We start from the raw sequence: 14,279 nt of genomic DNA on the forward strand, positions 1-14,279 counted from the left end.
CATGACATTTTGAAAAAAATTATATTGCTAATTAATCCCTATATGCCAAAAAATCAGATCTCTAGCTCTATTCGCTTGCCCAGAATTAGGTGTGTACATAATTAATGAGGTAAAGCGTGTGTTGTCATAAGGTCTCCCATCCTACTAAATACAAAGGACATAGCACTTGTGGTTACTTATTTATTGACATAAATATATAGTTTAGGTAAAAGGTCATCGAGGTCACATGACATTTGGTCAAAAAATTTCTCTCCTATAGTTATCCCTATATACCAAAAATCAGACATCCAGCTCTATTGGCTCGCTCAGAATGAGATATGCGCATAATTATTGAGGTACAGTATGTGGCGTCATTAGGTGTCCAATCATACCAAACATGAAGGGTGTAGCACTTGTGGTTACCGAGTTATGGACAAATATGTATATTTGAGGTCAAAGGTCACCGAGGTCACGTGACATTTTGTCAAAAAAATTGTTTTGCTAAGTTATCCCTATATACCAAAAATCAGACCTCTAGCTCTATTGGCTCGCTCAAAATTAGATATGCACATAATTAATGAGGTACAATATGTGGCGTCATAAGGTGTCCCATCATACCATACATGAAGGCTGTAGCACTTGTGGTTACCGAGTTATGGACAAATATGAATATTTGAGGTCAAAGGTCAGCGAGGTCATGTGACATTTTGTCAAAAAAATTGTATTGCTAAGTTATCCCTATATACCAAAAATCAGACCTCTAGCTCTATTGGCTCGCTCAAAATTAGATATGTGCATAATTAATGAGGTACAATATGTGGCATCATAAGGTGTCCCATCATACCATACATGAAGGCTGTAGCACTTGTGGTTACTGAGTTATGGACAAATATGTATATTTGAGGTCAATGGTCACCGAGGTCACGTGACATTTTGTCAAAAAAATTGTATTGCTAAGTTATCCCTATATACCAAAAATCCGACCTCTAGCTCTATTGGCTCGCTCAAAATTAGATATGCACATAATTAATGAGGTACAATATGTGGCGTCATAAGGTGTCCCATCATACCATACATGAAGGGTGTAGCACTTGTGGTTACTGAGTTATGGACAAATATGTATATTTGAGGTCAAAGGTCACCAAGGTCATGTGACATTTTGTCAAAAAAATTGTATTGCTAAGTTATCCCTATATACCAAAAATCAGACCTCTAGCTCTATTGGCTCGCTCAAAATTAGATATGCGCATAATTATTGAGGTACAATATGTGGCGTCATAAGGTGTCCCATCATACCATACATGAAGGCTGTAGCACTTGTGGTTACTGAGTTATGGACAAATATGTATATTTGAGATCAAAGGTCATCAAGGTCACATGACATTTTGTCAAAATATCCGAGATATCTGTGTGAACGGATGGACTCACGGATGGACGAACAGACCGACATGACCCAATCTATAAGCTCACTGGACTTCATCCGTGGGGACTAAAAATTGTGTCACTGCATCCTTTTTGCAATATGAATATGATGAGAAACTAAATTTTTATTTTTCGTGGCCTTATACATGGGAGTCTATGGAGATCTGCCTTATACATGGGAGTCTATGGACGTGTAAACTAAAAATATGCAAATTTCACCACGATTTGCTCAAATTTGGGAAAGGTGACTCCTATGCACTTCCATACCAAGTTTCAAATCAATCGGACTTGTGGTTTCAGAGCAGGAGATTTTTTGACCAAAAATGGGAGAAAATTACAAAAAAATTCATGAAAAATAGCAAGTCCAAGATACTGACCCAAGATGTGCACAATCATTTCATGTCAGCCCAAAGTACTTACATGCTAATTTTTCATGTAATCTGCTCAGTGGTTATTGAGTTTTTTCAATTTTGACTGTTTTTACATTTTTTCACTTAATTTGCATATTTTTGGCAATGACAACTTCATTTGAACAAAATCTCATCTACAGCCCATCATCCATGTACACACCAAATACCAAGATGAAATGTACAGCGGTTTTGGAGTTTTTGATGTTGACGGACAGACATACAGACATACAGACATACAGACATGCATACATACAGACATTTCCCTGGCCTATAAGAATAGCTTCCATTGCCATATATACATATGGCTATGGGAGCTAAAAAATGGGTGACGCACTGTTGTTCAAGTGACGCGCGCGCTGACCAGAAACATTTCTTTTTTTTTGGCCTTATGTGTTGATTTTCAAGGGTGTGCATCTAGACATGGATATAAAAAAAAGATTTTACATCCAGAAATATTTACACACCTAGAACAATACAAATGTTAAGATACAATTTTATAATTAAAAATGACTCAATCCTTCTGTTCTTTTTTATGTTTTTTCCTAAACAGAACCCATAAGTACATTTTTAATGTGGTAATCACAAGGGACAAGGATGATTACATGCAGCGACATGAAATGGGTGGCATCAGTAACTTCTACCAATGGCTGAGTTTTCCCAATATACTATATGAATTAATGTAACTGTATTGCAGATTAATCATGCCCTAATCATGCCCTATAATTGTACGAAGTCACTACTATGAGTCACAAAATGGAATTATTATCAGAAGACATTTATACTCTTTATACTTTTTCCACGGATATACAAGTTAAAGCACACACACATGACAGAAACGCATCAGTGAATATGTCCGGGAGCACAGGTCATCAATTCACTAGACACTTAGCATGGTGAATGCTTTAATCCCTGAAATAAAATAAGTTTGCATTCTCTCAACCACGACCAGACTGATGGATAAGATGATGCTATGTATCCTTCCAAAATTCTTGTAAGAAATGTAATTATCAAAGCTCTATAAAATGTTGGGGTTTTCACTTTCTTTAGAGTGAAAATGCTGATCATCCTGTAACATCAGTGACATTCCCGCATGATGCATGTGAGCCAAGAAGATCAGCTCATTGGAATCAAACAAAGAAATGTATCTGTGGAGGAACATTATCTGGTCAATGGTTATGAGAGCTACTGGATTGTAATATAAATCATGAATGTGTTATATTTCAATATTTTAAATAAGTAAAATAAAACTGTGTTATCAGTCACAACATTTTGTACTCTCCAGTTTCTTGCATGTTGTCATCATTGTATGTAGGTGGTTTCCTCTACACAATGTAATGATAATTTGTGAGGTTCATGAATGAAAAACATGATAATTTCAGCTGGTGTAAAAGTTTATCAGCTAAAATACTTGAAATCTCATCTGTGTAAAGAGTCGCATATGTAAATGTTGAATTTAGTTCTACAATTGCCCCAATTGAATGCAAAACTTTTTGATACTGTAAAATGTGTTGAACATGGAGGCAGCAGTGTCTACAGTACCTCTATGGTTGACAATAAACTAGAGGGGAAAATGGAAGAGCAAAAACAGGCAGTAGGGATATGTGAAACTAACTTTCTATTTTGTTGAGAAATGATAGGCATAAGTAGAGCATTGGAATACAAGGTGGACTATGCATCATAATAAGATGCTACAGCTTTCATAAAAAAATTTGACAGGGCTTCTGTTGCAAAATCCACTTTTGTGTCATCCATTTGCTAGTTAGCATCTTGCGTGAATGTTCTGTGTTTGACCGCTGGTTATACCATCACAGAAAAGTCAGGGATGTCATCTTGTTTTTAAATGTACAGCAGTTTCACTCTGTATTGCGGATCAAAAACTCGGCAACATTAACATTTTCTCTTTCGGCATATCATTGATACACAAAGTTAAATCTAAAGATTTTTATGTTATCATTTCTACATCGCCAACTAGTGTGTAACCCTATTTCAAAAGCGATTGTAACACCCGTTTCAAATGGGTCAAGAATGAATAAATTATTCACTTTGACAGGACAAAAGCCCGAATGCAATGATTTGAGCACAACATAACAGTATATTGGGCAATCAATTCTTTGAGCTTTTTTTTGAATATGGGCAAAATTGAATGTACAATTTCATGGGCTCAATTATTTTTCATCTCCAAAATGTGCTGGCATTGTGGCATACATATCTTTATTTATTTATTTATTTATTTATAATATTTTGAGCCAGGCTTTAACTTTTGTGGTTTGCACTAACCTAGTTTGTATTGAACTTCATGCCATAATGTCTAAAGTTACAGATGCAATGCTTTATTTATGTATCTAGTGATGTGGGAAGCTTGTGATACATTCACTTAAAGCCCCAGTATTTGTAACTTTTAACCTTTTTTTATGTTCGAAATTACATGTTATTCTCTTACATCCATCGTGAAATGTTGTTCAGTGAAGAAATAAGCCAAATTTGTGCTCCTGTAGTGACATACAAACGCTAAATATTGCCCGATTGAGTTGGATTGCCGCGCGGGTTTGTTGACAACTTGTAAGCTGTGCACGTGACCTAGAACGCCGATACTGATGACATCATCGAGCCTGCAACATTCCTGGGGCCTTGCCATGCCATGCCACGCCACACTGCCTGGGTAATCGCCCGTGGTCGCCGGCTGAATGACCTGCGAATGGTTTTATTTTGTTCTTCTCTGTTCAAATACGTACTGCAACCGTATTTCAGAGGATACAGAACTTTGGCAGAGGAGGCTGACATTCTATTCTGGTACAGTGTGCGTTATATACGGATTATTCAAACTGCAGTCGGCAGTGCACCGATGCGCACCCTGCAGTTGGTCACTCAGAACTCCGGGTACCGATGTAAAATCAAGACGACACTTGCCTATACACTTGGCTCACTTCTGTAGGCAAATAGCTATCAAAATTGAGTAACTTGAAGTAATAAATTTCAGCTGATTGTTGCTTTAGCGGCAAGATGACTGCGAAATCGAAGCAACATAGTTTGGCAATGTATGGTAGACTGTCGAATGCTGTGAACGCGATGGCCTTTGGCAGCAAGTAAGGGAACCGTCAGTATTTACGACCTGGGGGGTCATTCAAAAATTGAAAGCTAATACGGGGTGCTCAAAATGTTTTTTCTTCGTCTTACTCTGTCCTCAATGACATAATGATTAATTGATAATGTATATTTTACTCTGATACATATTAAATAAAAAGAAAATAAATATTTTAACAGAACAAATAAATATCAACTAGATGAAGCAAGGCAAAAAACTACAAGTAGCTGCTACTACTAGCAATACTTATTATGAAAGAGAAGATAGTGACGATGAGAATGATATCGTTGTTCATGTACTCAATGGCACCAGTGACAGTAAAGATGAGGATCGACAGTGGTGATGATGATGTCACACAGTAGTTTTCTACAGTCGTTACCAGAGGTGAAAGGAGAGGCTGGGTCATGGAAAAATGTTCTCGATAGATATTACTATAAGTGCACAGGATCTAGGACAAAACTGAACTGTTGTGAATTCATCCTTTATATTATCATAGAAATGTATATTTTAATTGACTTGTGTTCAACAACCATTTGAACATTTAACCATACCATAATGACATGCTACCCATCCAAATTTAACAATACTAGGCCTATATGGTCATAGAATGGTTATTAGGTGAGCTTTTATATCTACATATTGTTACATGGGCTCAGGTAAGCCAAACTTTCTGTTAGAGGGGGGTTACTCAAAGTCATCATGGTTGGCTGGGTGTGACTCAAAATTTCGGAGTTTCTAATGTAATTACTCCACCCCCAGGTCGTAAATAATGACGTCTACCTAAACAGCTGTGAACGCCTGAGTCAGAACGATCGGGACCAGTATACGCACGGCTGTATCTCAGCGAAAATTTAGAAAAAACAATGGACCTACTGCTAAGAAATTTACAGACTCTTGGCTCTTGATGCATCAGTTTCTGAGCTTTTATACTGGTAAAAAGGCATTTTGAATACAGCGCTAAATTTCCTCCCAAACGCGAAAGGCGAACACGCGGGCATTCTGCAATGGACACTGTCAACTTTACCTTGCTGTAGGCCCAACGCCAATCTCGTCCCGGCCCCGCTGCACTTGTACAGTCTTGTAACTCGATGTAGTACAGCCTTACAGGACTAGTATTCGGCCAAACGCATAAAAAAACAACAAAAACAAACAACGCCGCAATGTAAAATCCGTAGGTCAAAACCATTCATCATAAATTTTCAGAACCAGTGTTGTTTAAAAGTTTTATATTGATCACTTCATTTAGGTTTATGTGAATGACTTTCTAATCTGCGTGTATAATTGTCCCGGGCATTGTCCATGCAAATTTGGGGCCTGCCTTAGCTCCCTCCGATCGTCTGTAGACTACAGCCAAAATCACAACCTAAGCAAATTGTACAGTTGTGAAAGTCAGATATATGTATCATGAATTTTATACAACAAAAATATGTAAACAACAGAATCAAACCAAGAGGTTAGTTTGCTGTCTGGCCGGGCGCGGGTGCGCAAGGGACGACTTTGCAGTGAGGCCGGGATCTCTCTTGTGTTCGAACTTCTACCATGCCTGGAGCTCCATCGCATCGCAGCTAGCCGATACTTGTTGTACTACTATAGTCCTTGTGAGGATTAGATACCCGTTACGTTCGATATTATTTGGAAATACTTTTAAATTTAATGAGTAAGACTTTTTTTACTGCATTCAAGATATATTTTTCCTTTCTCAGCATTATCAATTACGGCAACAATATGCGAAGTTGATAGGCTGTGTTGCATGCAGCGTAGCAGAATCAGTCCCGTCATTATTTTCAACGAAATTTTCATTATACTCCATAATGGAAGAAACGACTAGTTCAATGATTACAATGGTGAAGTGTTGATTTTTTATTCATATATGTTTTTCTCTCTCAATTCATTCAGCACCCAACTTGATCTCCGTGTACCGTCGGTCAAAACGTGCAATGCAGTGCATGAAGCCTATAATCGACTGCCTCCGTCGTTAGTTTAGCTGTTCAAGACGGCTCATTATAGTCGGAACAATCTGTGAACACTTACATATTTATATCTTTCCGGTATTTCACCCAACTTCCGCGCGTTTTTAGCTGAGTCTCCAGTTTCGATGGGCCAGACCTTTTCGAAGAGCGTATAGTTTCTACGGACGCCACAGTAAAACTTGCGTAGATGTGGTTGAGCATGCGCGGTGGTGTGATTACGTTTCGTTTCGTGTGTCAACAAGCTGACTTCTGGTCCGGACAAGAAGTCATTTTTCACTCATTTTACTGTTAATCGTGAGGCGGGCTGGGCATGCATACCATGCGATTCAGTATTAATTATGGTCTACTTTCACATACTGAGGATGTCATTTTAATCAAAAATATGAAAAAAATTGTTAAAAGTTACAAATACTGGGGCTTTAATACAATATGTATTAAGATAGTACTAACTCAGAAACTGAAAGAATTTAACTTTTGAGTAAACTTCCCCCAGGACAATTTAAATTAAAATTTTGATTCAGGGGCCATGGACAACAAGTCATTGACAATGACATAGTCCCCACTTGTAATAGGAGTATTAGTCTTGATTGGGCAGGGAAATGTGGTCATTAAGAAGTATCACTGGAGTGTATATGTCGAGATCTATGGGCACATAGGTCTATGTCGTTGTTCCCAATATGAAACACATGAGGCATGTCTAAGTTATGGTTCTAAATGGGGAAAAAAGATCAGACCTCTAGCTGTATTGGCCAGCCAAGAAATACATATGGGCATAATAATGAGGTACAAGATGTGACATCTTAAGGTCTAATATCCTATCAGAATTGGATGGTATAGAACTTGTGGTTACCGAGTTATGCATATATATGTATAATCAAGGTCAAAGGTCATAAGGTCATGTGACATTTTGAAAAAAAAATTGCATTGCTAATTAATCACTATATGCCAAAAATCAGACCTCTAGCTCTATTCCCTTGCCCAGAATTAGATGTGTGCATAATTAATGAGGTAAAGCGTGTGTTGTCATAAGGTCTCCCACCCTACTAACTATAAAGGACATAGCACTTGTAATTACGTATTTAACGACATAAACATATATTTCAGGTCAAAGGTCATCGAGGTCACATGATATTGGTCAAAAAATTTCTATCCTACAGTTATCCCTATATACCAAAAATCAGACATCCAGCTCTATGGGTTTGCTCGGAATTAGATATACGCATAATTAATGAGGTACAGTATGAAGCATTATAAGGTCTCCCATCATACCATATATGAAGGGTGTACCACTTGTGGTTACTGAGTTATGGACAAATATGTATATTTGAGGTCAAAGGTCATCGAGGCCATGTGACATTTTGTCAAAAAAATTGTATTGCTAAGTTATTCCTATATACCAAAAATCAGACCTCTAGCTCTATTGGCTTGCTCAAAATTAGATATGCACATAATTAATGAGGTGCAATATGTGGCGTCATAAACTGTCCCATCATACCATATATGAAGGGTGTAGCACTTGTGGTTCCTGAGTTATCGACAAATATGTATATTTGAGGTCAAAGGTCACTGAGGTCACATGACATTTTGTCAAAATATCTGAGATATCTGCGTGAACAGATGGACTCACGGATGGACTCACGGACGGACATGACCCAATCTATAAGCCCCCTGGACTTCATCCGTGGGGACTAAAAACTGTGTCACTGCATCCTTTTTGCAATATGAATATGATGAGAAACTAAATTTTTATTTTTCTTGGCCTTATACATGGGAGTCTATGGACTGCCTTATACATGGGAGTCTATGGAGACTGCCTTATACATGGGAGTCTATGGAGATGAAAACTAAAAAGTCCTCTAACACGGCCAAAGTTGATCGCATTGTGAAACAAATCGACGTGCATCTGTATGGGGTAGGGTACTATCCTTGTACCAAGTTTGAATGGAATCGCTCCAGGCATCTCTGAGATATCTGCGTGAACGGACGGACGGATGCACGCACGCACGCACACACGGACGGACATGACCAAACCTATAAGTCCCCCCCGGACGGTGTCCGTGGGGACTAATTAAAACATGCACATAGTGAATGCAACTAATTGTGGTTGGCCTCAACCCACCTCTCCTAAACTAAAGTTTGGAATTGTGAAAATCCAACCAAGCCTCATTCTTTATCAGTATACCTACAATCGGTCAATATGTCGCTATGAAATCATGCATATGCTACCAACCAACCCTGATGTGAGCCCATGCTGTCTTAAGTACTTGTATGTCAGTATTTGTATGTGAGACTGTCATCAGGAGAAGTTGACTGCAACCAAGTTTTCTTCATTTTCTCAACCTTATTGTACAACTTACCTGATACGACAAGGGACTACATTTCAGGTTAGATGTCAGCATCATCTTTGATATTTGTGATCTTGTCTGTGATGGCGGTGAGGGAGGAATGACATCATCCATGGAGTCACTGTCATTATCACTGTCACTCCAATCAATATAAGCTCCAAGAGTCTCTTCGGACAAGATCACTTGACGTTCATTTGCTTCAGGTGTAGAATACAGCTCTACCATACAAAGATAAAGTTGTACAGTTTTAGAAGTTTGTTTTTCAATGATGATCACACAGGAAGAATAATCATGGCAGGGACAAGACTTTAATATACCGGTACAGGTAGGGCACCAGAGCAAGGGAAAATGATTCCTTTCTGCAATTGGAAATTTAATCAAAAGACTGTGATTTTGATATTGCTCACAAGGTTAATCACATTTATTACTACTTTCAAGTGTAATCTTCACAAAGATGACAAAATTCAAAGGATTATGATTAAACGTAATTTGTCTCTTTTTGAGCAATGAAAGGAGTTGAAAGTTACGTGACATTGACTAGGGTACTGAGGCAATCAGGTTATCATGATAGAATGCTGGTCAATGAATCCTAAAACGCAATGCATTTGAATTAATAATAACAAAGACAGCTATGAGATTGCTTAGTTATGACAGTTGACTAGATGTACCGGTATATCTCAGGGTTAAATGCCGTACATGGAAAAATAGTCGTGATCTTGTCACTGTCTGCCATTACCGGTAGTATTAAACATGAAACTTGTTCTATGATGTATTTGTCCCTTGGATTTTCAATCAGTCAATCAATCAATGGATTTCTACTGCAATAAACTCTAAAACATAGTAGTGTTTTACAGAGTCAAAGTATACGCTCTACTAAACAGAAAAGTTTTGATGTTCTTAAAAGTATCAAGAGTGGATGACTGGCACACTTCTCATGGGACATTTTACAGGGGGGGGGAGTGCATGAGAAAGTATGATTACCGTAGGTTTGGCAGATACTGTGTGGTAAATGAAGCTGAATTTTGTCATTAGATCAAATAACTCTGGTATACGTAATTCATTGAGACGGATCAGGTCCAATATTTAGGCAGGATTTTTATGTCCAATTAAAGTGGTTTGATGTTCTGTCAGATGCGAAGAATTCCTTACGTTTCTTTTCTGTTGAACTTGTCCTTTGCTTCTTAACATCTGTTTTGTTGGGGTGGTTGGCTGTGTGTCTGTAAGACTGTCACCATCAAAACCCTCTGCACATCTTTTCCAGGAACTGGTTGCATCAGAACATCTTTTCCTCTTGGCAGAATTTTGATTCTCCTTGGGGGATGACTGAAAAATAAAGTAAGATAAAAATGAGCCAGGAATACTCTGTGTATGAATGTAAACATAAGATGTGGTTGATACAGTTTTGATATGTTTTTCAGACAAACTATCGACAAAAGCAACTCAAACTTTACCCCCAATTACCTAATAAGTAACATAGGGCCAAAGTCCCTGAAGCTACTATAGACATGGATACAAAATTAAGTATTTCCTGACTGTATGAAATTATCTCACTAAGGTCATCCTAGGGACCTGTAAACCAAATATTAAAGCTGTCTGACCAGCGGTTTTGAAAGAACAAGCAACTCAACAGTTGACAGAGCTCTGCTGTGTTATGTGGAGAATAACCTTTTGTGACACATGTATTGATGAAGAAATGAGTTCTGTTGAATAAGTTGAGACTGTACATACTTGAAGAGAAAGCACACTGAAGAGACAAATGTTTGAAACTTAAGAAGTTCAAGGTCATCAAAAGCATTATAAGGAATCATTTAACTTTCATTGCACTGTTTACACAGATTGCATAATTGCTATAAATAGAACATGAGGAATCTTACAGCCCAGCTTTACCATAAAAACCCTATCACTTTGACCACTCTTTTAATTGACCACTCTATTTTTTTCCTCAAAAAGTAATTTTATTTTATCCTTACAAAGTCAACCATAAATGGAAATTAGAACTTTCTCTATCTCTATCTCTATTGACTATTTTGAGCAATTTCTTTTAGATAACATACAGGGCACAATAAATGACGGTTCAGAATATGTCAAAGTTGGGATTCAGGAAAGTTGCCTTTACATGTTTTAATCCTCCAAGATGGTAAGCATTTCACTATGAACTGTCAAAAAATGTTGAACTTTCTGATAATTCTACACTAAAATTATTTTGGCTTTGATGATTTCCTGATTAATTCAATTATTTTAAATCATATTAATTATTTTTTTCTGGGTGAATTGATAGGGTTTATACAGTACAAGAATTACATACAATGTAAGTCAAATTTTGACCAAAAATGACAAAAAAATTCCTTAAAAATACACATTTGCATATTTCATCACAATTTGAACAAATCTAAGTTGGGTTACTCCTAGGGACCTGTATACCAAATAACAAAGCTGTCTGACAAGCGGTTATGAAGAAGAAGATTTTTTACCAAAAACACCTTTTTTGGCATTAATTTGCCTATTTTCAACAATATCAAAAAATTTAAAAAAATAGTTTCTCAAAATCATATTTTTCATCTACACAACAAATATCAAATCAGTAAGTACTGCGGTTCTCAAGATATTTGAGTGGACGGACGCCTCACAAACGGACATACATACATACATACATACATACATACATACATACATACATACATACATACATACAGACTGACGACGGACGCCGGACGGATACCCATCCCAATAGCTTCTATAGACTATAGTCTATAGTACTAATAACCAACATACCCTCTGAATCACTATGTTCCTCCCACCAGAACCTCTTAAAAGTTCCTGGAGCATGTACCAAACTTTATCAAAACACTTTTATCTGTTACAGGTGCAGATGAATAAAGCAATCTCTCTAAACCATCATGGATTCTGAGCTGCCGACTATTTTTAAGAGATTTTGTAAAAACTTTCAGTATTCTGTTTACCTGTCTGCTAGTTTGACCAAGTTTCTTGTCTGATCTTTTGTCTTTTATGTTTTCTTATTATATGTATTTATTTTAATTAAACTCAATGAAAGAGGTATTACACCTATGGAGTTATTCAGTTTAAATGAAGATTAATGATAATAGCACTAACAATGGTACAACATTCCATGTACAAATTAGCATATTATTACACCTCACCTGTTATTTAGTGATGGTGATAGCAAACACTTTAACCTGATTGGTCAGGTTATTCTTAATGATATTCTTATATTCTCAATGTGGTGATGTTGTCTGCTGGAGATCCATTTGAGTTCAGATTTTCAGAACACATCTTATCAATGCATAAAAATTGTTGTACATTTGTTTCCTAAAAAGGCATGAATACTATCCCACCCTATTCCTGGTGTATGCCAAGAGCTGCTGTAAGCATAGTTCAATTAGACAATAACTACAAACATAGACCTTAATAAAAGATGCTCCAAACAACATGGTCCCTATTTGTCACAAATTAGTTGACCAACAATTTCAGTGACAGCAATCAGAAAATGGAACCATTCTCCATGCCAATTCTCTACATGTGACATGTTGTACATGGCCATGCTGAGAAAACTTTTTATGCAGAGGTTTTAGTCACAAAATTTTCATTCTGTTGTGAACAGTAAAATTGATAAAACTTAGAGAATTATATCCCTTTTCTCTCTGTTGATCAGCAGTTGATCCCTGTTTGGATTGTAAGACTTATGGTCTGTGATTAGTGTAATCATTGTGGCAATTTGTCCTTGTGCAGTAATTTATGCAGGGGCTGAGTACATCAGAAATTTCTTGTGGTTGTTTTATATCTACTTCTTGTCAATGTTATTTTGTGACGTACAAGTTGGTTCAAATTTTGGCAAAGGATGTTCGCCCAGCCTGCAGCGGGAAAAATAAGGATTGCAAAATTTGAAATTCACCTCACCACAGGGTGATTAAGGACTAGAAGAAGGATTGGAATTTGCCCTACAGCGGGGGCCATTAAGGACCGCAAGACTTATAAATTGCCCCAGGATAAAGACTGGAATAATAGTGATTTGCCCTGTGGTGGGACGAATAAGGACTGAAAAAATTGTTACTTGCCCTGCCAAACAGGAATGAATAAGAAGTGGAAACATTACAGATAAGGACGGGAAAACTTAGCAATTTGCCCCACCATGGGGCGTATATGGACTAAAAAAAATCAGAAAGTGAAAAATATCTTAGTTGGTGCATGGTCGGGCAAATAAACACGAAAAGAACAACCTCTCAATCTTATTTTACTGAATATTTTGAAATTAAATTTCATCCTCAAGCAGCATTCATCACGTTGATTTTTCGACAGGTAAGGGGAAGTCCTCAATTAGGACAAAGAAACTATTAAAAACCTGGCAACTTGGACCAAAGTTATTAGGTTTTTTGTTAGTATTGTGTTCTTTTGTTTCTGGTTTTTGTTTGTTTTTTGTGTGTTGTTTCATTTTTTTTCTTGTTTTGTTTTTACAAGAAAAGGTGACGTGTTGTTTCATATCCGCCAAAAAAGGATAAGCAGACATATGTGCAGGGAGAGGACTTCAAAATTATTGTGAATCAGAAGGGGGTATTCTTGACCGCGGACATCCGGGAACTTGCGGATTTTTACGTCATTTTTGCGTCACACTGCCGTGAGAACAAATATTGAAGTGTGGATTTTTCAACATTTACAACAGTATTCAAAGTTTCAACATTATGTCAATGATAAACACTAAGTTCTGTACTTTGTCACATAATTTCTGCATTGTTCACTGTCCTGTACAGTCAAATCCATTTCACCTCACTCGCGTGCGTGAGGTGAAGTGACGTCACTCCGCGGTCAAGAATTTGGTAGTGGATGTACTTAAAAGTCTGAGGATATGTTTCCAAGAGTCCCCCCCCCCCCCTCCCCGAGGTGTTTGTGAACGCAGCCTTTGGACAACAAACAGCATTGACATCTTGTGTACTGAATCACTGATGTCGAACCTGGGCTTAACTCTCTATTGTTGTGTCAGTGTTCACAGAAAAATCGCTACATTTGCAATATTACGTGCGTTAATTGCATTTAATAGAATATTGCTGGAGCATACTCG

General features: G+C 37.4%; 1 protein-coding gene across 3 annotated transcripts in view; it reads right to left on the reverse strand.

Annotated features, from left to right (window-relative positions):
• LOC139148481 (DNA repair-scaffolding protein-like) overlaps positions 1–14,279 on the reverse strand; it is a 60,211-nt gene that overhangs the window by 45,629 nt on the left and 303 nt on the right. For all 3 annotated transcript variants that reach the window (XM_070719949.1, XM_070719947.1, XM_070719948.1), the window contains exons 2-3: positions 10,358–10,531; positions 9,221–9,426 (exon numbers count right to left, since the gene is read on the reverse strand). In XM_070719949.1, the coding sequence (XP_070576050.1) occupies positions 9,221–9,322 (102 nt within the window). In that variant the 5' untranslated portion in view covers positions 9,323–9,426; positions 10,358–10,531. The remainder of the gene's footprint in view (positions 1–9,220; positions 9,427–10,357; positions 10,532–14,279) is intronic.

This window comes from Ptychodera flava, chromosome 13, assembly GCF_041260155.1.
Source record: "Ptychodera flava strain L36383 chromosome 13, AS_Pfla_20210202, whole genome shotgun sequence".
Lineage (NCBI taxonomy): Eukaryota > Metazoa > Hemichordata > Enteropneusta > Ptychoderidae > Ptychodera > Ptychodera flava.